The 25,000-nt window shown below is 49.1% G+C and overlaps 2 protein-coding genes across 2 annotated transcripts in view; both read right to left on the bottom strand.

Moving 5' to 3' along the window:
- The window catches only part of ahi1 (Abelson helper integration site 1), a 30,082-nt gene extending 9,837 nt beyond the window's left edge, over positions 1-20,245 (bottom strand). The window contains exons 1-14 of the mRNA XM_079693332.1: positions 20,188-20,245; positions 19,776-19,837; positions 19,331-19,449; positions 16,444-16,584; positions 15,986-16,374; positions 12,491-12,567; positions 11,686-11,881; positions 10,494-10,689; positions 9,997-10,089; positions 9,292-9,477; positions 8,880-9,029; positions 6,523-6,655; positions 1,656-1,779; positions 147-370 (exon numbers count right to left, since the gene is read on the bottom strand). Coding sequence (XP_079549458.1) covers positions 147-370; positions 1,656-1,779; positions 6,523-6,655; positions 8,880-9,029; positions 9,292-9,477; positions 9,997-10,089; positions 10,494-10,689; positions 11,686-11,881; positions 12,491-12,567; positions 15,986-16,374; positions 16,444-16,584; positions 19,331-19,449; positions 19,776-19,785 — 2,038 coding nt within the window. The 5' untranslated portion in view covers positions 19,786-19,837; positions 20,188-20,245. The remainder of the gene's footprint in view (positions 1-146; positions 371-1,655; positions 1,780-6,522; positions 6,656-8,879; positions 9,030-9,291; positions 9,478-9,996; positions 10,090-10,493; positions 10,690-11,685; positions 11,882-12,490; positions 12,568-15,985; positions 16,375-16,443; positions 16,585-19,330; positions 19,450-19,775; positions 19,838-20,187) is intronic.
- A 2,874-nt stretch (positions 20,246-23,119) lies between these two features.
- sec23a (Sec23 homolog A, coat complex II component) overlaps positions 23,120-25,000 on the bottom strand; it is a 23,527-nt gene continuing 21,646 nt past the window's right edge. The window contains exons 19-20 of the mRNA XM_079692716.1: positions 24,380-24,445; positions 23,120-24,264 (exon numbers count right to left, since the gene is read on the bottom strand). Of these exons, the coding sequence (XP_079548842.1) occupies positions 24,175-24,264; positions 24,380-24,445 (156 nt within the window). The 3' untranslated portion in view covers positions 23,120-24,174. The remainder of the gene's footprint in view (positions 24,265-24,379; positions 24,446-25,000) is intronic.

A 25,000-nucleotide genomic window follows, 5' to 3' on the forward strand; every position in this document is an offset into this window, starting at 1 on the left:
TGCATATGTATAAATGTGTCTGTTGATTGTGTACACAGTATTTGTATATATATTTGTATTTTGTATTCTGGATTGTGGGAGACAGTATTTCGATGTGTCACACAAACTGAAAGTTGATATGTCTATAAACTGTATTTCTCCTGTACCTGTGGCGTCGAAGCAGAGTGAGTTGATGAAGCTGCGGTGACCTTCGACCTCCTGCAGCAGCTGCCCGTTCACGTCGGGCACGTCGACCCTCCAGAGGCGCAGCAGGGCGTCGAACCCCCCCGTCAGCACCAGGCCGGGGGCCGCAGGGTGGTACTGAGCGCAGTACACAAAGGAGGGGTGGGGGAGCACCTTCTGGCTCTGCTGACCCTCCAGCCTCCACTCTCTGGAGGAACAAGCATGATGGAAGCAAGTGTGAAGAAAGCATCTTACAAACATCTCTCTGGGGGGGGGGGACAGAACATCACTCTGGAGGGGGGGGGGACAACATCACTCTGGGGGGTATGACAAAACATCTCTCTGGAGGAACAAGCGTGATGGAAGCAAGTGTGAAGAAAGCATCTTCCAACATCTCTCTGGGGGGGGGGGGGGGGGGACAACATCACTCTGGAGGGGGGGGGACACAACATCACTCTGGGGGGGGTGGAAACAACATCACTCTGGAGGGGGGGGGACACAACATCACTCTGGGGGGGGTGGAAACAACATCACTCTGGGGGGGGGACGCAACATCTCTCTGGAGGAACAAGCATGATGGAAGCAAGTGTGAAGAAAGCATCTTCCAACATCTCTCTGGGGGGGGGACACAACATCACTCTGGAGGGGGGGGGACACAACATCACTTTGGAGGGGGGGGGACACAACATCACTCCGGGGGTGGGAAACAACATCACTCTGGGGGGGGGGGACATAACATCTCTCTGGAGGAACAAGCATGATGGAAGCAAGTGTGAAGAAAGCATCTTCCAACATCTCTCTGGGGGGGGGACACAACATCACTCTGGAGGGGGGGGGACACAACATCACTTTGGAGGGGGGGGGACACAACATCACTCCGGGGGTGGGAAACAACATCACTCTGGGGGGGGGGGACATAACATCTCTCTGGAGGAACAAGCATGATGGAAGCAAGTGTGAAGAAAGCATCTTCCAACATCACTCTGGGGGGGGGAAACAACATCACTCTGGGGGGGGGAAACAACATCACTCTGGGGGGAGGGACACAACATCTCTCTGGAGGAACAAGCAGGATGGAAACAAGTGTGAAGAAAGCATCTTCCAACATCTCTCTAGGGGGGGGGACACAACATCACTCTGGGGGGAGGGACACAACATCTCTCTGGAGGAACAAGCAGGATGGAAACAAGTGTGATGAAAGTGTGATGTTTTAATGCTGGGAGTTCAAACATCTTCAGAATTTTTTATTCTGACTTTTTCTGAGAATTAATTTTTTCCAGTACTTTTTTTTTGGAATACAACCTTTTTAAAAAATAAATAATTTTACACATCAGTCCAGAGACCTGCATTTATTTCTCAGAGTTTTGACTTTTTGTATGTTTTTTTTTCTCTGAATAATTTATTTTTGTTCAAAATTCTGAATTTTTACAACATTTAGACATCTCTCATCAGTTGACCAATCACAACAGAGCAGAACAGGCCCCCTAACGTACCGTACTGTCCCGTCAGAGGAGGCCGACAGCAGACTGCAGTCGTCTGAAGACCAGCAGAGATCATACACTATCTTCAGGTGACCGCTGAAGACCATCAGAGCCTTTCCAGAGGGGATCTCATACACTGTAACACACAGAGAGAGGGGGGTCTCATACACTGTAACACACAGAGAGGTGGGCTCATACACTGTAACACACAGAGAGGGGGATCTCATACACTGTAACACACAGAGAGGGGGGCTCATACACTGTAACACACAGAGAGGGGGATCTCATACACTGTAACACACAGAGAGGGGGGCTCATACACTGTAACACACAGAGAGAGGGGGATCTCATACACTGTAACACACAGAGAGAGGGGGATCTCATACACTGTAACACACAGAGAGAGGGGGTTCTCATACACTGTAACACACAGAGAGAGGGGGATCTCATACACTGTAACACACAGAGAGAGGGGGGCTCATACACTGTAACACACAGAGAGAGGGGGGCTCATACACTGTAACACACAGAGAGAGGGGGTTCTCATACACTGTAACACACAGAGAGAGGGGGTTCTCATACACTGTAACACACAGAGAGAGGGGGGCTCATACACTGTAACACACACAGAGAGGGGGCTCATACACTGTAACACACAGAGAGAGGGGGGTCTCATACACTGTAACACACAGAGAGGGGGGCTCATACACTGTAACACACAGAGAGAGGGGGGCTCATACACTGTAACACACAGAGAGAGGGGGGCTCATACACTGTAACACACAGAGACGGGGTCTCATACACTGTAACACACAGAGAGAGGGGGGCTCATACACTGTAACACACAGAGAGAGGGGGGCTCATACACTGTAACACACAGAGAGGGGGGCTCATACACTGTAACACACACAGAGAGAGGGGGGCTCATACACTGTAACACACAGAGACGGGGTCTCATACACTGTAACACACAGAGAGAGGGGGGGCTCATACACTGTAACACACACAGAGAGAGGGGGGCTCATACACTGTAACACACACAGAGAGAGGGGGGCTCATACACTGTAACACACAGAGAGAGGGGGGGCTCATACACTGTAACACACACAGAGAGGGGGGCTCATACACTGTAACACACACAGAGAGAGGGGGGCTCATACACTGTAACACACAGAGAGAGGGGGGCTCATACACTGTAACACACAGAGACGGGGTCTCATACACTGTAACACACAGAGAGAGGGGGGCTCATACACTGTAACACACAGAGAGAGGGGGGCTCATACACTGTAACACACAGAGACGGGGTCTCATACACTGTAACACACAGAGAGAGGGGGGCTCATACACTGTAACACACAGAGAGAGGGGGGCTCATACACTGTAACACACAGAGAGGGGGGCTCATACACTGTAACACACACAGAGAGAGGGGGGTCTCATACACTGTAACACACAGAGAGAGGGGGGCTCATACACTGTAACACACAGAGACGGGGTCTCATACACTGTAACACACAGAGAGAGGGGGGCTCATACACTGTAACACACAGAGAGAGGGGGGCTCATACACTGTAACACACAGAGACGGGGTCTCATACACTGTAACACACAGAGAGAGGGGGGCTCATACACTGTAACACACACAGAGAGGGGGGCTCATACACTGTAACACACACAGAGAGAGGGGGGCTCATACACTGTAACACACAGAGAGAGGGGGGCTCATACACTGTAACACACAGAGACGGGGTCTCATACACTGTAACACACAGAGACGGGGTCTCATACACTGTAACACACAGAGAGAGGGGGGCTCATACACTGTAACACACACAGAGAGGGGGGCTCATACACTGTAACACACACAGAGAGAGGGGGGCTCATACACTGTAACACACAGAGAGAGGGGGGCTCATACACTGTAACACACAGAGACGGGGTCTCATACACTGTAACACACAGAGAGAGGGGGGCTCATACACTGTAACACAGAGAGAGAGGGGGGCTCATACACTGTAACACACAGAGAGAGGGGGGCTCATACACTGTAACACACAGAGACGGGGTCTCAAACAGCTGATATTCTGGATTATCAACATGAACGTCTGGAGAATCTTTCCAGATTCCTTTTTCAGAGCATTTTTAAAGTGTCTAAAGTCTGCTAGAGACGACATACTTCTCTTTAAATCTGAGGATTTAGGGTCTATTATTCCCCAAGTTCAACAGTCTGGGACCTGGGTCCTGGGACCTGGGTCCTCGGTCCTGGGACCTGGGACCTGGGTCCTGGGACCTGGGTCCTGGGACCTGGGACCTGGGACCTGGGTCCTGGGTCCTGGGACCTGGGACCTGGGACCTGGGACTCAGACTCAGACTCAGACTCAGTTTAACGACTTAATCAACAAATTCCTGGCTGTCTGCGGGATCTTGATTACGATGTTTAATCTCACAGAACTCAACTGATCACCATCTGGTGGTGAGTTGGGTCGAGTGGCGGGGGAAGCCTCTGGATAGACCTGGTAAGCCCAAACGTGTAGTTCGGGTGAACTGGGAACGTCTGGAGGAGGCCCAAGTTCAGGAGGCCTTCAACTCACACCTCCGGCGGAGCTTTTCGGGCATTCCTGTGGAGGTTGGGGACATTGAACCAGAGTGGTCGGTGTTCAAAGCCTCTATTGCCGAAGCCGCGGCGGGGAGCTGTGGTCTCAAGGTCCTAGGTGCCTCAAGGGGCGGTAACCCTCGAACCTCCTGGTGGACACCGGTGGTCAGGGAAGCCGTCCGACTGAAGAAGGAGGCCTTCAGGGATTTGTTATCTCGGGGGACTCCCGAGGCAGTTGCAAGGTACCGACAGGCCCGAAGGGCAGCAGCCTCAGCCGTGGCCGAGGCAAAGCAGCGGGTGTGGGAGAAGTTCGGAGAAGACATGGAAAAAGACTTTCGGGCGGCACCAAAGTTGTTCTGGAAAACTGTCCGACACCTCAGGAGGGGGAAGCAGGGAACCATCCAAGCTGTGTACAGTAAGGATGGGACGTTGTTGACCTCAACTGATGGAGTGTTAGGGCGTTGGAAGGAGCACTTTGAGGAACTCCTGAACCCGACAACTCCGCCCTCTATGTTAGAGGCAGAGCTGGAGTATGAAGGGGGATCGACACCAATCTCCCGGGGGAGGTCACTGAGGTCGTCAAACAACTTCACAGTGGCAAAGCCCCGGGGGTGGATGAGATCCGCCCAGAAATGCTGAAGGCTCTGGGTGTTGAGGGACTGTCATGGTTGACACGTCTCATCAACGTTGCGTGGAAGTCGGAAACAGTACCGAAGGAGTGGCAGACCGGAGTGGTGGTTCCCCTTTTCAAAAAGGGGGATCAGAGGGTGTGTGCCAATTACCGAGGCATCACACTACTCAGCCTCCCCGGGAAAGTTTACTCTAAGGTACTCGAAAGGAGGGTCAGGCCGATTGTCGAACCTCAGATTGAGGAGGAACAATGCGGATTCCGTCCTGGTCGTGGAACGACGGATCAGCTTTTTACTCTCGCAAGGATCCTGGAGGGGGCCTGGGAGTATGCTTATCCAGTCTACATGTGTTTTGTAGACTTGGAGAAGGCGTATGACCGGGTTCCCAGGGAGTCACTGTGGGAGGTGCTGCGGGAGTATGGGGTGAGGGGGTCTCTACTCAGGGCCATCCAATCTCTGTACTCCCAAAGCGAGAGCTGTGTCCGTGTCCTCGGCAGTAAGTCGGACCCATTTCAGGTGAGGGTTGGCCTCCGCCAGGGCTGCGCTTTGTCACCAATCCTGTTTGTAATATACATGGATCGGATTTCGAGGCGTAGTCGTGGGGGAGGGGGTCTGCAGTTCGGTGGACTAAGGATTGCACCACTGCTTTTTGCAGATGATGTGGTTCTGATGGCTTCATCGGTCTGCGACCTTCAGCACTCACTGGATCGGTTCGCAACCGAGTGTGAAGCGGCTGGGATGAGGATCAGCACCTCCAAATCTGAGGCCATGGTTCTCAGCAGGAAACCGATGGACTGTCCACTCCAAGTAGGGAATGAGTCCTTACCCCAAGTGAAGGAGTTCAAGTATCTCGGGGTCTTGTTCTCGAGTGAGGGAACAATGGAGCGTGAGATGGGTCGGAGAATCGGAGCAGCGGGAGCGGTACTGCAGTCTCTTTACCGCACCGTTGTGACGAAAAGGGAGCTGAGCCAGAAGGCAAAGCTCTCTGTCTACCGGGCCATTTTCGTTCCTACCCTCACCTATGGTCATGAAGGATGGGTCATGACCGAAAGAACGAGATCGCGGGTACAAGCGGCCGAGATGGGTTTTCTCCGCAGGGTGGCTGGTGTCTCCCTTAGGGATAAGGTGAGAAGTTCGGTCATCCGGGAGGGACTCGGAGTTGAACCGCTCCTCCTTCGCGTCGAAAGGAGCCAGTTGAGGTGGTTCGGGCACCTAGTTAGGATGCCACCTGGGCGCCTCCCTAGGGAGGTGTTCCAGGCACGTCCAGCTGGGAAGAGACCAAGGGGTAGACCTAGAACCAGATGGAGGGATTATATCTCTTCTCTGGCCTGGGAGCGCCTTGGGATCCCCCAGTCAGAGCTGGTTGATGTGGCCAGGGAAAAGAAAGTTTGGGGCTCTCTGCTGGAACTGCTACCTCCGCGACCCGACCACGGATAAGCGGGAGAAGATGGATGGATGGATGGAATCTCACAGACAGCCTAATATTTCAGTTCAACATAACTCCAGATTTCACAAATTACAGAAAAGAGTTCTCTGTTAAAACATTCATTTGTTTCTGATTTTCAGGTGTGGTGTGTTCAGGTGTGTTCAGGTGTGGTGTGTTCAGGTGTGTTCAGGTGTTTTCAGGTATGTTCACTGAATGTTTTGTCCTCACCGATCACAGGGAAAGAGTCTCTGTCGGCGCAGGCTGCAGCGAGCCTCGTCCCGCTGTGAGAGAACTGCAGAGTGAGGCAGCCATACTGCCCCCCCCTCAGAGAGAGGAGAGGCCTGTTGGGGATCCTGCACACCTACACACACACACACACACACACACACACACACACACACACACACACACACACACACACACACACACACACACACACACACACACACACACACACACACACACACACACACACACACACACACACACACACACACACACACACACACACACACACACACACACACACACACACACACACACACACACACACACACACACACACACACACACACACACACACACAGGATAGTCAGTCCAGCAGGGTCTCAGTCAGTAGGAGCTGTGAACCCTAGGGGGCGCCGGTTCAAGTCGCCGACCAGACCTAAATATGGACTGCTACTTGGAGAGTTCCCAGTTCCCCCTCCTGCCTGCTGTGTGCTAGACTCCTGGTGCTAGACTCCTAGTACTAGATTCCTGGTTCTAGACTCCTGGTTCTAGACTCCTGGTGCTAGACTCCTGGTGCTAGACTCCTAGTACTAGATTCCTGGTTCTAGACTCCTGGTTCTAGACTCCTGGTTCTAGACTCCTGGTGCTAGACTCCTGGTACTAGATTCCTGGTTCTAGACTCCTGGTTCTAGACTCCTGGTGCTAGACTCCTGGTGCTAGCCTCCTGGTTCTAGACTCCTGGTGCTAGACTCCTGGTTCTAGACTCCTGGTTCTAGACTCCTGGTACTAGACTCCTGGTACTAGACTCCTGGTGCTAGACTCCTGGTGCTAGACTCCTGGTTCTAGCCTCCTGGTTCTAGACTCCTGGTGCTAGACTCCTGGTGCTAGACTCCTGGTGCTAGACTCCTGGTGCTAGACTCCTGCTACTAGACTCCTGGTTCTAGACTCCTGGTGATAGACTCCTGGTTCTAGACTCCTGGTTCTAGCCTCCTGGTTCTAGACTCCTGGTTCTAGACTCCTGGTTCTAGACTCCTGGTACTAGACTCCTGGTACTAGACTCCTGGTGCTAGACTCCTGGTTCTAGACTCCTGGTACTAGACTCCTGGTGCTAGACTCCTGGTGCTAGACTCCTGGTTCTAGACTCCTGATGCTAGACTCCTGGTTCTAGACTCCTGGTGCTAGATTCCTGGTTCTAGACTCCTGGTACTAGACTCCTGGTTCTAGACTCCTGGTTCTAGACTCCTTGTACTAGACTCCTGGTACTAGACTCCTGGTTCTAGACTCCTGGTGATAGACTCCTGGTTCTAGTCTCCTGGTACTAGACTCCTGGTACTAGACTCCTGGTTCTAGACTCCTGGTTCTAGACTCCTGGTACTAGACTCCTGGTACTAGACTCCTGGTACTGGACTCCTGGTACTAGACTCCTGGTGCTAGACTCCTGGTAATAGGATGGGTTAAATGCAGAGAACACATGTCACTGTGTGTGCTGCATGTGAGACCATTAAAGAGGGCTTCATCCCTCCAAATCTATCTTATTAGGGAATGAACCCCAACATGTACTCACACTGAGAGTTCACAATAATGACTGGACCTCTTATTACACAACTACTGAGCTTAAGAATTTGACACATAATGTTAATTTTAAAAAATGATGTTGGAATTTATTTTTTTATATATTTACAATTATTGTATTTTTTTATATATAATGTAATTTATTTAAATCTTATTTGTTGATGGGAAATCATTGATTCAAATTGATTTAATGTCCGCTCACCTACTTACATTATTTGAGACAAAATGTTAATTTAAAACAATAATTTTGTTTGAAAGTTTGAGTTCAAATTATTTTATTTATTTCTATGTAATTTAAAGGTGGGTTAGGTAAGTTTGAGAAACCGGCTCGAGATACACTTTTTGTTATATTCCATGGAATGCTCTCAACATCCCGACAGCAATGAATATCTGAAGTGCTTTGACAAAAAATACATAAAACATCTCATCTGTGGAAGCCGTGGTTCTGTAAAAAGCACGACCAATCATCTGAGCCGGCTAAAGTAACTGGATGACCTACCTGCCTGTCAGCCTTCCATCTGTGCACAAACTGATCTCGTGCCCTCATTGGTCATGTGCGCATTCGTGTGTGTTGGAGGAGGAGCTCTGGAAGGAAGTCTGAAGGAAGGGGCCGATTTTTTCCGGTCGTGTATTTTCAAATTCTAGTGCCCTCAAGCTGGTTTCTCCAAAATTACCTACCCTACCTTTAATTGATTCAGTATTTTTAATCTAAAAATAAAGTTATTGATTTTTTTTTTTAAATAATGTATTAAAAAATAATGAAATGGATGTAATGTGTCTCTCACCTGTCCAGGCAGCCTGCTCCACCTGAGCGGGGGGGGCAGGGTGTGGGGGGGCTGCATCAGGCTCCTGGTGGCCTCGCTCTGCAGCTCAAAGAAGGAGGTGCTGCCCCGCTCCTCCTGCAGAGCCATCATGGAGCGCATGCACGGGTCCACCTGAAACATCATGTATATATTAATATATCATAAATACAGCATCACATGCCCGGGTCCACCTGAAACATCATGTATATATTAATATATCATAAATACAGCATCACATGCCCGGGTCCACCTGAAACATCATGTATATATTAATATATCATAAATACAGCATCACATGCACGGGTCCACCTGAAACATCATGTGCTGTATATGGTAAACAGCATCATTAGCACATATCCAGAAGTGTTCCCGATAAAGATAAAGTGTAACGTACGTGCTCGGGCAGAGCGATGCCCTTCACGGTGACGTACAGCGTGGAGCTGTACTTGTTTCGGGGGAACTTGCTCCACCACTCGAACACCTCGATGCTGCCGGGGGTCCGCTTGGCCCGGGCGGGGGGGCAGAACAACTGGAGGCGGAGCTTACTGTCGATGTTCAGCACGCCGTTAGTGCCCACCAGCTGCAGGAAACAGCATGAGAAGTTGTAATAGAATAATATTATATTCACTTACTGACTTTAATAATATCATTGTGTGATTCTTACTTGCTAATGTTTATCTCTATCTACTGGCTTTCACGTCCTGGCTAAGCTTGGGAACATTCTTGTTGAGAAGATGTGTTGCAGTGTTGTTAGTTACTCTCTATGTGCACCAACAGTATGACCTTCAACTCAGGTGAACTTCCTGATCCTGCCTCCCTAACTTCCACAATGCTCCTTTGTTTCACCAAGCTCAACCCCTCCCTTTCTCCTCTCTCTGTGTTTAAATAACCCAAACTCTACTCTTGGTCTTTCCCTCTGCAGACTGTACGCTCTCTGTGGGACGGACTGAACTTTAAACTGAAGAATTAAAATACGACAAAGACAGCTGAATGGTTTGATTCTCTATCCACATTTGATAAATACATTCCCACCACAGAAGTGTTTTTAAGAACAATTTAAAACACATGAATGTGAACTAACAGGGCCCCAATGCAGCACCTTGAGGAACGCCCAGGCTATCTTCCTGAATCCTCGCTCAGGGTCCACGGCAGCGTTAGCTCTCGCTTCTTCCATCGTCATGAAGTCCAGGATCTTTACGAGACAGAGACATACAACAGTATTACAGCAGGAACAGATTGATAGTGAGGTTTATAAAACGTCCCTCCCAGTTTCCTGTCAATAGACTTATACGGCCAGCTCGTATGAAATATAAGGACTTTTCCCCATGTTATTCAAAAGATTACAGATTTGTAATCAGAATTGGTCCCACAACCCTCAAGGGCCCCTTTAACCTGTCTTCAACAAGAGGTCACAATGTGAACTGACAAAAATAAGTGTTTATAAATGTAACAGAAGTATAAATATCAAATGGAAGTGATATAAAAAGTAATTAATTGTAAATAAGATTCTGATAAAAAAAAGTCAAAGGGTCCTGAGTGGATGAGGAAATGTCCCGCTCTGTTTGTGTGTATGGACATGTGTAGATGTGTGCAGACCTCGAAGAACAGGATGACTCGCGGCGCCTCCTCCTGGTCCTCCTGCAGGAAGTACCCGAAGCGCTCGTTGAAGATGATCTGCTCCCTCCACTCAGGGAGGATGGATTTGTTCTTCTTGAAGTCAAAGGGCTGCGTGATGATCGGGAGGACGTGCTCCACGTTCTGCTGCTCGTAGAACGAGGAGACCGGGCGATGGCTGAGGAGAGACAGAGGAGAGACAGAGGAGAGACAGAGGAGAGACAGAGGAGACAGAGAGAGACAGAGGAGACAGAGAGAGACAGGGAGGGACAGAGGAGAGACAGAGGAGAGACAGAGAGGGACAGAGGAGACAGAGAGAGACAGAGAGAGACAGAGAGGGACAGAGAGGGACAAGGAGACAGAGAGAGACAGAGAGAGACAGAGGAGAGACAGAGAGGGACAGAGGAGAGACAGAGAGGGACAGAGGAGACAGAGAGAGACAGAGAGAGACAGAGAGGGACAGAGGAGACAGAGAGAGACAGAGAGAGACAGAGAGAGACAGAGTAGAGACAGAGAGGGACAGAGGAGACAGAGGAGAGACAGAGGAGAGACAAAGGAGAGACAGAGGAGACAGAGGAGACAGAGGAGAGACAGGGGAGAGACAGAGGAGAGACAGAGGAGAGACAAAGGAGAGACAGAGGAGAGACATAGGAGAGACAGAGAGGGACAGAGGAAACAGAGAGAGACAGAGAGGGACAGAGAGGGACAAGGAGACAGAGAGAGACAGAGAGAGACAGAGAGGGACAGAGAGGGACAGAGGAGAGACAGAGAGGGACAGAGGAGAGGCAGAGAGGGACAGAGAGACAGAGAGAGACAGAGGAGAGGCAGAGAGGGACAGAGAGAGACAGAGAGAGACAGAGGAGAGGCAGAGAGGGACAGAGAGAGACAGAGAGGGACAGAGTCAGGGAGTGGAGCATGTTATCGTTAAAGACTCAAATGTTTAAAAAAAGCTGTAAACAGTGTTTTTCTCTGAAGCGGTCACAGGTTGCTCGCAGAGGAAACTCAGACCAGATCAGAGTTTTGGAGAAATCACAGAAAAAACTGATTTGAGAGCAACTTATTACAATTTCTGCACGTCTGAGACTCCTTGCAGTCGCTGAGAATGATGCGTTTATTAGTGAAGGTAATGTTGAATATGTTTTCTATGTTTCTATAAAAAGTCTCTGGGGCTCACCTGTCCTCCTTCCTCAGGTACTTCCCGCTCCTCTCCTCCACCACGTGGACCTTCACCATGGGGTGAGAGACCAGCAGGTCGCTCTGCAGCCCGTCGGTCCGATGGACAAACACCCCGAGAACCAGGCTGTCATCAAACACCTGAGCTGGAGGAGCCTGGAGGTCATCCACCTGTTCACTCACTGCAGGAGAGGACTCTTTAAAGTAGAGACACTACATACTGATATACATCTGAACATCAGCAGGAGAGGACTCTTTAAAGTAGAGACACTACATACTGATATACACCTGAACATCAGCAGGAGAGGACTCTTTAAAGTAGAGACACTACATACTGATATACACCTGAACATCAGCAGGAGAGGACTCTTTAAAGTATAGACACTACATACTGATATACACCTGAACATCAGCAGGAGAGGACTCTTTAAAGTAGAGACACTACATACTGATATACACCTGAACATCAGCAGGAGAGGACTCTTTAAAGTAGAGACACTACATACTGATATACACCTGAACATCAGCAGGAGAGGACTCTTTAAAGTATAGACACTACATACTGATATACACCTGAACATCAGCAGGAGAGGACTCTTTAAAGTAGAGACACTACATACTGATATACACCTGAACATCAGCAGGAGAGGACTCTTTAAAGTATAGACACTACATACTGATATACACCTGAACATCAGCAGGAGAGGACTCTTTAAAGTAGAGACACTACATACTGATATACACCTGAACATCAGCAGGAGAGGACTCTTTAAACTAGAGGGGGGGGGGAGAAGACCTCCAGTTACCGTGTTTCTTCTTCTTCTTTTTCTTCTTCTCCTTTGACTCATCTTCGTTTTCAACATCTGCATCCTGCTCTTCATCTCTAGAGAACAGAACGACATCAATGAAGAGCTGCAACTAACACCTAGATGAACAGATCCCAGAGTCTCAGAGTCTCAGAGTCTCAGTGTCTCAGAGTCTCAGTGTCTCAGTGTCTCAGAGTCTCAGAGTCTCAGAGTCTCACATTCTCAGAGTCTCAGAGTCTCTGAGTCTCAGAGTCTCAGAGTCTCAGAGTCTCACATTCTCAGAGTCTCAGTGTCTCAGAGTCTCAGAGTCTCAGTGTCTCAGAGTCTCAGAGTCTCACATTCTCAGAGTCTCAGAGTCTCACAGTCTCACATTCTCAGAGTCTCAGAGTCTCAGAGTCTCACAGTCTCAGAGTCTCAGAGTCTCTGAGTCTCAAAGTCTCAGTGTCTCAGATTCTCTGAGTCTCAAAGTCTCAGAGTCTCAGAGTCTCACAGTCTCAGTGTCTCAGATTCTCTGAGTCTGAAAGTCTCAGAGTCTCAGAGTCTCACAGTCTCAGAGTCTCAGAGTCTCACAGTCTCAGAGTCTCACAGTCTCACAGTCTCAGTGTCTCTGAGTCTCAGAGTCTCACAGTCTCAGTGTCTCTGAGTCTCAGAGTCTCTGAGTCTCAGTGTCTCACAGTCTCTCAGTCTCAGAGTCTCTCAGTCTCAGAGTCTCAGAGTCTCACAGTCTCACATTCTCAGAGTCTCAGAGTCTCACAGTCTCACATTCTCAGAGTCTCAGAGTCTCAGAGTCTCAGTGTCTCAGAGTCTCAGAGTCTCAGAGTCTCAGAGTCTCACATTCTCAGAGTCTCAGAGTCTCTGAGTCTCAGAGTCTCAGAGTCTCAGAGTCTCAGAGTCTCACATTCTCAGAGTCTCAGTGTCTCACAGTCTCACATTCTCAGAGTCTCAGAGTCTCAGAGTCTCAGTGTCTCAGAGTCTCAGAGTCTCAGAGTCTCACATTCTCAGAGTCTCAGAGTCTCACAGTCTCACATTCTCAGAGTCTCAGAGTCTCTGAGTCTCAAAGTCTCAGAGTCTCAGAGTCTCACAGTCTCAGTGTCTCACAGTCTCAGAGTCTCACAGTCTCAGTGTCTCACAGTCTCACATTCTCAGAGTCTCAGATTCTCTGAGTCTGAAAGTCTCAGAGTCTCAGAGTCTCACAGTCTCAGAGTCTCACAGTCTCAGTGTCTCTGAGTCTCAGAGTCTCTGAGTCTCAGTGTCTCACAGTCTCTCAGTCTCAGAGTCTCTCAGTCTCAGAGTCTCACAGTCTCACAGTCTCACAGTCTCAGTGTCTCTGAGTCTCAGAGTCTCTGAGTCTCAGTGTCTCACAGTCTCTCAGTCTCAGAGTCTCTCAGTCTCAGAGTCTCAGAGTCTCAGAGTCTCTCAGTCTCAGAGTCTCTCAGTCTCAGAGTCTCAAAGTCTCAGAGTCTCAGAGTCTCACAGTCTCAGAGTCTCAGAGTCTCAGAGTCTCAGAGTCTCACAGTCTCAGAGTCTCAAAGTCTCAGAGTCTCAGAGTCTCTCAGTCTCAGAGTCTCTCAGTCTCAGAGTCTCACAGTCTCAGAGTCTCAGAGTCTCAGAGTCTCACAGTCTCAGAGTCTCAGAGTCTCAGAGTCTCAGAGTCTCAGAGTCTCACAGTCTCACAGTCTCAGTGTCTCTGAGTCTCAGAGTCTCAGAGTCTCAGAGTCTCAGAGTCTCAGTGTCTCCGAGTCTCAGAGTCTCAGAGTCTCAGTGTCTCCGAGTCTCTGAGTCTCAGAGTCTCAGTGTCTTAGAGTCTCTCAGTCTCAGAGTCTCAGAGTCTCAGAGTCTCAGAGTCTCACACTCTCAGAGTCTCACAGTCTCACAGTCTCAGTGTCTCTGAGTCTCAGAGTCTCACAGTCTCAGTGTCTCTGAGTCTCAGAGTCTCTGAGTCTCAGTGTCTCACAGTCTCTCAGTCTCAGAGTCTCTCAGTCTCAGAGTCTCAGAGTCTCACAGTCTCACATTCTCAGAGTCTCAGAGTCTCACAGTCTCACATTCTCAGAGTCTCAGAGTCTCTGAGTCTCAGAGTCTCAGAGTCTCAGAGTCTCACATTCTCAGAGTCTCAGTGTCTCACAGTCTCACATTCTCAGAGTCTCAGAGTCTCAGAGTCTCAGTGTCTCAGAGTCTCAGAGTCTCAGAGTCTCACATTCTCAGAGTCTCAGAGTCTCACAGTCTCACATTCTCTGAGTCTCAGAGTCTCTGAGTCTCAAAGTCTCAGAGTCTCAGAGTCTCACAGTCTCAGTGTCTCACAGTCTCAGAGTCTCACAGTCTCAGTGTCTCACAGTCTCACATTCTCAGAGTCTCAGATTCTCTGAGTCTGAAAGTCTCAGAGTCTCAGAGTCTCACAGTCTCAGAGTCTCACAGTCTCAGTGTCTCTGAGTCTCAGAGTCTCTGAGTCTCAGTGTCTCACAGTCTCTCAGTCTCAGAGTCTCACAGTCTCAGAGTCTCACAGTCTCAGTGTCTCTGAGTCTCAGAGTCTCTGAGTCTCAGTGTCTCACAGTCTCTCAGTCTCAGAGTCTCTCAGTCTCAGAGTCTCTCAGTCTCAGAGTCTCAAAGTCTCAGAGTCTCAGAGTCTCACAGTCTCAGAGTCTCAGAGTCTCACAGTCTCAGAGTCTCACAGTCTCAGAGTCTCAAAGTCTCAGAGTCTCAGAGTCTCTCAGTCTCAGAGTCTCTCAGTCTCAGAGTCTCACAGTCTCAGAGTCTCAGAGTCTCAGAGTCTCACAGTCTCAGAGTCTCAGAGTCTCAGAGTCTCAGAGTCTCACAGTCTCAGAGTCTCACAGTCTCAGTGTCTCTGAGTCTCAGAGTCTCAGAGTCTCAGAGTCTCAGAGTCTCAGTGTCTCCGAGTCTCAGAGTCTCAGAGTCTCAGTGTCTCCGAGTCTCTGAGTCTCAGAGTCTCAGTGTCTTAGAGTCTCTCAGTCTCAGAGTCTCAGAGTCTCAGTGTCTTAGAGTCTCTCAGTCTCAGAGTCTCAGAGTCTCAGTGTCTCAGAGTCCCAGAGTCTCAGAGTCTCAGAGTCTCAGTGTCTCAGAGTCTCAGAGTCTCAGTGTCTTAGAGTCTCTCAGTCTCAGAGTCTCAGAGTCTCAGTGTCTTAGAGTCTCTCAGTCTCAGAGTCTCAGAGTCTCAGTGTCTCAGAGTCCCAGAGTCTCAGAGTCTCAGAGTCTCAGTGTCTCAGAGTCTCAGAGTCTCAGAGTCTCAGTGTCTCAGAGTCTCTCAGTCTCAGAGTCTCTCAGTCTCAGTGTCTCAGAGTCTCTCAGTCTCAGAGTCTCAGAGTCTCAGTGTCTCAGGGTCTCAGAGTCTCAGAGTCTCTCAGTCTCAGTGTCTCAGAGTCTCAGAGTCTCAGAGTCTCAGGGTCTCAGAGTCTCAGAGTCTCAGAGTCTCAGAGTCTCAGAGTCTCAGAGTCTCAGGGTCTCCGGAGAATGAGAGGAAGAACCCTCAGAGACATCACTCACCCTGCTTCCTGAGTGATGACAGACTTCAGCTTCTTCTTTTTCTTCTTCCCCACGTCGTTATTCAGAGAAACCTTTTGTGTTTCCTCCTTAGGCTTCACACTCCTCCTCTCCTCCTCTTCCTCCTTAGGCTTCACACTCCTCTCCTCCTCTTCCTCCTTAGGCTTCACACTCCTCCTCTCTTCCTCTTCCTCCTTAGGCTTCACACTCCTCCTCTCCTCCTCTTCCTCCTGAGTCTTCGTCTCCTGCTGAGCGATCTGCAGCTGATACTCCTGCAGCAGTTTGTCCTCTGCCTCCTTTGCCTCCTTGTCTCCTCTCCCCTTCCCCTTCTTGCTCTTCCTCTTGGCTCCCTTCTCTCCTCCTCTCTCCTGTGGGTCAGCAGCTTCTCTCTCCTCCTGGGGAAGAGGAGGAGCAGGAGGAGCCGGCAGCTCCCTCCTGCTCCTCCTCTTCCCCCTGGAGGTCTCCTGGTTCCTGCTGTTGTTCAGCTCCTCTCTGATCTGGTTCTTGGTGAACCGGCTCTCCTGCTCCGGGTCGTAGGTGTTCTGCTGGACCTCCTGCTCCGAGGGCTTCTCCAGGTCCAGCCTCGTCTTCAGAGTCTGCAGCTGCAACAGGAAGTATAATTGATAAGGTCTCTTATTGTCTTTAGGCAGATACTAAAGACATGTCTCTGAAGTGTCCTGCTCCAGACCCCAAACAGATCCTTGTAGCCCCCCCCTCTCTTCCAGCTGTTACTAAGGACATGTCTCTGAAGTGTCCTGCTCCAGACCCCAAACAGATCCTTGTAGCCCCCCCCCCCTCTCTTCCAGCTGTTACTAAAGACATGTCTCTGAAGTGTCCTGCTCCAGACCCCAAACAGATCCTTGTAGCCCCCCCCCTCTCTTCCAGCTGTTACTAAGGACATGTCTCTGAAGTGTCCTGCTCCAGACCCCAAACAGATCCTTGTAGCCCCCCCCCCTCTCTTCCAGCTGTTACTAAGGACATGTCTCTGAAGTGTCCTGCTCCAAACCCCAAACAGATCCTTGTAGCCCCCCCCCCCTCTCTTCCAGCTGTTACTAAGGACATGTCTCTGAAGTGTCCTGCTCCAGACCCCAAACAGATCCTTGTAGCCCCCCCCTCTCTTACAGCTGTTACTAAGGACATGTCTCTGAAGTGTCCTGCTCCAAACCCCAAACAGATCCTTGTAGCCCCCCCCCTCTCTCTCCCAGCTGTTACTAAGGACATGTCTCTGAAGTGTCCTGCTCCAAACCCCAAACAGATCCTTGTAGCCCCCCCCCCCTCTCTTCCAGCTGTTACTAAGGACATGACTCTGAAGTGTCCTGCTCCAAACCCCAAACAGATCCTTGTAGCCCCCCCCTCTCTTACAGCTGTTACTAAGGACATGTCTCTGAAGTGTCCTGCTCCAGACCCCAAACAGATCCTTGTAGCCCCCCCTCTCTCTTCCAGCTGTTACTAAGGACATGTCTCTGAAGTGTCCTGCTCCAGACCCCAAACAGATCCTTGTAGCCCCCCCCCTCTCTTCCAGCTGTTACTAAGGACATGTCTCTGAAGTGTCCTGCTCCAGACCCCAAACAGATCCTTGTAGCCCCCCCCCTCTCTCTTCCAGCTGTTACTAAGGACATGTCTCTGAAGTGTCCTGCTCCAGACCCCAAACAGATCCTTGTAGCCCCCCCTCTCTCTTCCAGCTGTTACTAAGGACATGTCTCTGAAGTGTCCTGCTCCAGACCCCAAACAGATCCTTGTAGCCCGCCCCTCTCTTCCAGCTGTTACTAAGGACATGTCTCTGAAGTGTCCTGCTCCAAACCCCAAACAGATCCTTGTAGCCCCCCCCCTCTCTTCCAGCTGTTACTAAGGACATTTCTCTGAAGTGTCCTGCTCCAAACCCCAAACAGACCCTTGTAGCCCCCCCCCTCTCTTCCAGCTGTTACTAAGGACATGTCTCTGAAGTGTCCTGCTCCAAACCCCAAACAGATCCTTGTAGCCCCCCCTCTCTCTTCCAGCTGTTACTAAGGACATGTCTCTGAAGTGTCCTGCTCCAAACCCCAAACAGATCCTTGTAGCCCCCCCCCCCCTCTCTTCCAGCTGTTACTAAGGACATGTCTCTGAAGTGTCCTGCTCCAAACCCCAAACAGATCCTTGTAGCCCCGCCCCCCCTCTCTTCCAGCTGTTACTAAGGACATGTCTCTGAAGTGTCCTGCTCCAAACCCCAAACAGATCCTTGTAGCGCCCCCCCCCTCTCTTCCAGCTGTTACTAAGGACATGTCTCTGAAGTGTCCTGCTCCAGACCCCAAACAGGTCCTTGTAGCCCCCCCCCCTCTCTCTTCCAGCTGTTACTAAGGACATGTCTCTGAAGTGTCCTGCTCCAAACCCCAAACAGATCCTTGTAGCCCCCCCTCTCTCTTCCAGCTGTTACTAAGGACATGTCTCTGAAGTGTCCTGCTCCAGACCCCAAACCGATTCTTGTAGCCCCCCCCCTCTCTTCCAGCTGTTACTAAGGACATGTCTCTGAAGTGTCCTGCTCCAGACCCCAAACCGATTCTTGTAGCCCCCCCCCCTCTCTTCCAGCTGTTACTATGGACATGTCTCTGAAGTGTCCTGCTCCAGACCCCAAACAGATCCTTGTAGCCCCCCCCCCCCCTCTCTTCCAGCTGTTACTAAGGACATGTCTCTGAAGTGTCCTGCTCCAAACCCCAAACAGATCCTTGTACCCCCCCCCCCTCTCTTCCAGCTGTTACTAAGGACATGTCTCTGAAGTGTCCTGCTCCAAACCCCAAACAGATCCTTGTACCCCCCCCCCTCTCTTCCAGCTGTTACTAAGGACATGTCTCTGAAGTGTCCTGCTCCAAACCCCAAACAGATCCTTGTAGCCCCCCCCCCCTCTCTTCCAGCTGTTACTAAAGACATGTCTCTGAAGTGTCCTGCTCCAGACCCCAAACAGATCCTTGTAGCCCCCCCCCCCTCTCTTCCAGCTGTTACTAAGGACATGTCTCTGAAGTGTCCTGCTCCAAACCCCAAACAGATCCTTGTAGCCCCCCCTCTCTCTTCCAGCTATTACTAAGGACATGTCTCTGAAGTGTCCTGCTCCAGACCCCAAACAGATCCTTGTAGCCCCCCCCCCCTCTCTTCCAGCTGTTACTAAGGACATGTCTCTGAAGTGTCCTGCACCAAACCCCAAACAGTCTCCTGTGACACACCGGGGACACACCGGAGACACACCGGGGACACACCGGAGACACACCGGGGACACATGGTGATGTAGAAAAGACATCACAAAGTGCATTTTGTATGATAGGACACCTTTAATTAAACACCAACAGAAGTTCAGTATCCTTCCCGCTTCAGATCACTCACCAGGATCTCCTCTTGAGCTTCAGGGCGTTTCTTCTTCGACTTCTTCTTGTCTGAGTCTGAATATTTCTTGAAGACTTCATTGAATCGTTCCCGGGTCTTCGCCCGGTCTTTGCTCTCACCTGGAGATAAATGAGATGACACCATTATGAATGGAAGAAATGGCCGTTGGGTGTAATAATCTAGTACTAGTAATGTAAAATATCTGGTTCTTAAAATGGCCTTTTTGGTACTTTTTTTAAATGCTAATACTTTTTTACTTTTACTGAAGTCAAGCTTTGAATGCAGGACTTTTACTTGTATTATTTGTACAATGTAGTATGGCTACTTTTACTTACTATTACTAGTAAATCATCTGGGTACTTCTTCAACCTTTTGGTGCACTTCAGTATTAAAGTCACTACTTTTAGCTAAATTAACTTATTTTGACTATCTTGTGTTTACTGACCTGCAGGCATCTTCAGTGTCTGTGAACCCTCTCATCCTCAGAGCAGCAGGGAGGAGTTCATCCTGTTAACTCAACACAGAGAGCCTCCTGTTAGCTGTAAGTAGCACATTTAGTTCAGTATTTAGTTTAAAAACAGTGGAACAAACCTACATTTAGTTCGTACTCTATCTGCTAAGCTAAGGCTAAAATAACATAAAGTAAAACAACATTATTAGAAGCTAACCGCTATGTTAGCATGCTAGGTGCTAACATTAGCTCGTTGTTTGTATCTTCCTCAGTTCTTCACATCGCCGTGGAGCTTCTTCAACCAACAGTTAGACCTCAGAATGAAGCGGATATAACACACGTGTATATTTATAAAGCTGTATATGAGCTGGTTTAAAGTATTCATGAGTTTTGTATATGTTTCTACCTGCTGAGATTGAGCTTCACTAAAGACGCTACGGCCGTTTCCAAGCCAACCAAAAGCGGTAGAGGGCGGGGCTTACAGACAACAACAAGTCACGTTACGTTGGGCACGTTACGTTGTTCACATTACGTCACTTCATGTCACATATATTCATTTAGAATTACATTAAAATAACTAAAAACAGGACAAACGAGACACCTGTGGATGAGGACAGATTCATAAACCCTTAAGGTGTGGAATTCATGCAGATATTGGGTTTGGAAGAAAGTTACGTTTTCTGCACATTTGTTATTTAAAAGTACAACTATACGGCACCAAAATGAAGCATGTATATGTATTTTATTTAAGATATATATATATATATATATATATATATATATATATATATATGTTTTAACTCAGTAAATGTACCTGTGTTCCCCTGTTTTGTTGTACTCTTAAAGGAGAGACCCCCCCCCCCCCCCCCCATGTTCTTTGGATTTCAATGCGAGTTTAAATAATATATAATATATATTAAATGAATCACAGAAACTATAACACTGTCAATGTGTATAACAAAATGATGTGATGAATGATTTAATATTGACCTATTTATTTACACCTCTATATTTTAAAAGGGTTGTATTTATTTATTTTGTATTAATATATATTTTTATTAACTTTAGTACGTGAACTCAATTTGCACATTTTATTTGGTATTTATTAAAACAAATCTTAAACCTGTGGTCCTATGTTAACAGGCTTTCACCACACTGTTAAAACAAAGAACCAGGAACACAATAAGATATCAAAATAATAAACACCAGCACAAATGCAGCTTCCAGGCTCGTAGAGGAGAAACAGAGCTGAGGTGTGCACCTGGAGATCTCTAGTACATATTATTCTATTTATATATGCAGATAGGGTTCAGGCTCCGGCCTGCTCTCCATTCCCCATTCACCCCCCCCCCCCCCCCTTCCCCCCCTCTGGAACTCCCTCCCCGCTGCCGTAACGGCCCTTCTCTGAACATCTTCAAATCAACCCTGAAAACTCATCTGTTCAACAAAGCCTTCCAACATTAACTCACTCTTCCCCACCGCTATGTAACACTTCCATTTCTGCCCCGTTCTATTTCGTCCCTACTGAACGCCAGTGGCCGTGCTTTAGCACTGGATATGTCCATCGCGCGCGTGCAGGTCGAGTACCAATACCAACAAAGTCACCTGTGACCCCAAGTGACACCCGCTATATCTGCCAGTGTCGTCAGAGGATCTGTTCCTTTTCATCTTCTCGCCGGGTTGCTTGCTCGTCCTCCAGGAGCTGTGGCCGGCTACACAGGACTTAGATGGTGTAGAGCTGATGAACGGAAGTCAGAGGCGGTGTATTCAGAATGGACTTCCACACTTTATCAATTCAACCAGACAAGGTAAGTACATTTACTGCGACTGCATGTCAAGCTAGCAGGAATAACCACAATCCCGGTACCCTCACTAACGGGTCCGAGTTGCAACACAATCATCCCAACGGTGAATTATGTCTTATAACGTGTCACCACACAAGCCCCCCCAGAATTCACTCATACACAAAATCTGTGCGGCGGGGAGGAACGACAAGCCGACCACCCCGACTCCGAAAAACGGGAGCCGGGGAGGCGACCCCTGAAGGGGCGGCCACTGGAAGAGATGGGACCGGAACCGCAGGCCCCAATTCTGTGACAGGGGTCGAGGCCGGGGGGCGGCCCCGTCGCGGAGGTCGAGCCAGCACCACCGACTGGTCCAAGTCCAGGTGAGCAGCCTTCACCCGGTCCACCGAGACGTGCTCGGCCCTGCCACCCAGGTCGACCACCATGGTGCTTGTCCCCGTGTTCCAAGACACGGAAAGGCCCATCGTAAGGGGGCTGCAGGGGGCCTCTGTGGGCGTTGTGTCGGATGAACACATGCCCCACCGAGCGGAGCTCCAAGGGAACTCGGGACACCTGAGTTCCGTGCCGAGCAGTGGGGATCGGAGCAAAGGCCTCAGCGGCGTCCTGCAGGAAAGCCCGCTGGGCCGTCGTCGACCAGGGAGCCGATGCATGATAGGGCATCTCCTCCCTTCGAGCCCCTGGCCCAGGTGGGGCTTAAGGGGCTGTCCACGAAGGCAGCATTTCTGCTTGTCATAGCCTCAGGGAAGCGAGTTGGGGAGTTGCACGCCCTCTCCGTGAGCGATACATGCCCGAGGTGGGACTCTCAGGTGTTGCCCTTTGGGCAAATGTGGCATTCCTGCCCAAGGTGCTTCCACAAACCCACTTCAATCAGCCTGCCCAGCTGGCACGCTTTGACATTCAGGAGAACGGCACGTCGGAGTTGCTGTGCCCTGGGGGTGCCCTAAGGGCGTACATATCGATGCTACTGCTTGTATACGGCAGTGGGAGCAGCTCTTCGTTTGCCATGGCGGCACTAAAAGAGGTTATGCCCTCTAAACAGCGGCTGCCCCACTGGGTTGTCGATACCACCTCACATGCCTATGAGGCCAGTGGCCCCCCCCTGCCATCAGGGCTGAGATGCCACTCTACAAGGAGCATCTCAACATCGTGGGCTGCCCTGAGAGGGGTGCCCCTGGAGGCCATCTGCACCGCGGCGTCGTGGGCGTCTTCTGGCACATTCTCCAGTTGTCATCAGGTCAATGTCGCCACTCCCCATCCTCTGGGCGTGGTCCTTTTGCCGAGCTCCGCTGCTTCCAGTAGTGAGCAAGGGCTTGGATTCTTCATGACATGGTTGGTATAAGTCATCCAGAGCTAAAGCACCGCCTCTGGCGCTCAGTAGGGACCAAACAGAACCGTAGTTACAGACGTAACTATCGTTGTATGTCTTGTTATATGTTTCTTTGTTAAGCGACCTTGAGTTGATGAAAGGCGCAATATAAATTAAAGTTATTATTATTATTCCTGCATGTGTTACAGAATAAAGACAGAAGCCGGTTCCACACAGCAGAGTTTTATTAGAAACAGGAGATTAAAGACAGTCGACTTTAGAGAGAAACTCAACAACAGACTTCTCTACGCTCTGAGTCAGAGTGATGACTGATGGGGGATCAAACTACACGCAGAGTTTCCACTCTATAATCTCTTGTCATTAAAACACAGAAACAGATCCGAGGTCAGCTGTTCCCTCACGTTATAATGTCTCTCTCAATGTTTCCACAGGCAGCTTTTGGTTTATCAATCTCTAGGAAAATATGATGTTACATAATCACTGCTTATAATAACAACAATAACAACAACGTAAATGACTGCAGACTCACATGTAGAGGAATTAGATCGTCTAATAACCAGAGCTACATTTGCATTTATTTCTGTTTAATTGTCTTTGAATGTTATTTTATTTAACTTTAGTATAATTATTAATAATAAACATTTTCATATATTCTGTTATTTGTTTTTATTATTTATTATAAAGTAATTTGTGTCCGCAATAACTGAGACGTTCAAAAATGAAAGTGTTTCTCCTCACATTAAATCCAGTCTTTGGGCACTGCTTGTTCTTTATGTTATTGTATTATGGGATACAGAGTCAATAAAGTATGATCAACAACAACAACAACAGGCAGTATTGGATATGAACTGAACACAGATGATATTAAACATGCAAACGTTGAACAGGTTAGCGTTCCTATTCCCTCTCGTTAACAGGTTCATTGAACAGCTGATAGAGTGTAAACACCTGGACTCTAACGAGCTCACAGACCATCAAACACTAACAGAACCTTTGATGTTCAGCTGGTCGCCACGGGAACACAGGCAGCAAATAAAGAGCAAACATAACGGACAGGTGAGGAGGGGGGGGTCAGGTGAAGTTCAGGTAACGAGGGGAGGTCAGGTGGAGGTCAGGTGAAGGTCAGCTAACAAGGGGAGGTCAGATGAAGGTCAGGTGGAGGTCAGGTATCAAGGGGAGGTCAGATGGAGGTCAGGTGGAGGTCAGGTAACAAGGGGAGATCAGGTGGAGGTCAGGTGAAGGTCAGATGTGTCAGAGGTGATCACGCAGCGCTGGAAACAGCCAGTTTCTTCAGGTGATCCATGAACACCTGCAGACTGACGTCGTCTGTCAGGATGGGAGCTCCAGACTCCTGAGGACAGAGACACAAGATCAGGTTGAGAATAAAGTAAATATTCTGGAGGCTGCTTCAGACATATCTCCTCAGGTGTTCATGCTGGGTAAACGGTTAGTGATCTGAGTCTCACCTGTCCATAGGCGTACATGTTGTTGTGCGTCTGAGAGGGGTTCACTTTGGAGAGCAGGAACCGGGCCTGAAGACATTCATATACATGTATTAATACACAGGTACTGAAGTATACAGGTGTGTGTGTATACAGGTGTGTGTATATAAAGGTGTGTGTATAGAGGTGTGTGTGTGTATATATATATACAGGTGGGTATATAAAGGTGTGTGTGTGTGTGTGTGTGTGTATACAGGTGTGTATATAAAGGTGTGTGTATACAGTTACTGAAGTATACAGGTATGTGTGTGTATACAGGTGTGTGTGTATATACAGTGTGTGTATTCAGGTGTGTGTATGTATTCAGGTGTGTGTATACAGGTGTGTGTGTATACAGTTACTGAAGTATACAGGTATGTGTGTGTGTATACAGGTGTGTGTGTATACAGGTGTACATATACAGGTGTACATATACAGGTGTGTGTATACAGGTGTGTGTATACAGGTGTGTGTATACAGGTGTGTGTATACAGGTGTGTGTACAAGTCTCTGTATACAGGTGTGTGTATATATACAGTGTGTGTATTCAGGTGTGTGTATACAGGTGTGTGTGTATATATACAGTGTGTGTATTCAGGTGTGTGT

The sequence above is a fragment of the Notothenia rossii genome (assembly GCF_949606895.1).
Source record: "Notothenia rossii genome assembly, chromosome: 7".
Taxonomy (NCBI): Eukaryota; Metazoa; Chordata; class Actinopteri; order Perciformes; family Nototheniidae; genus Notothenia; species Notothenia rossii.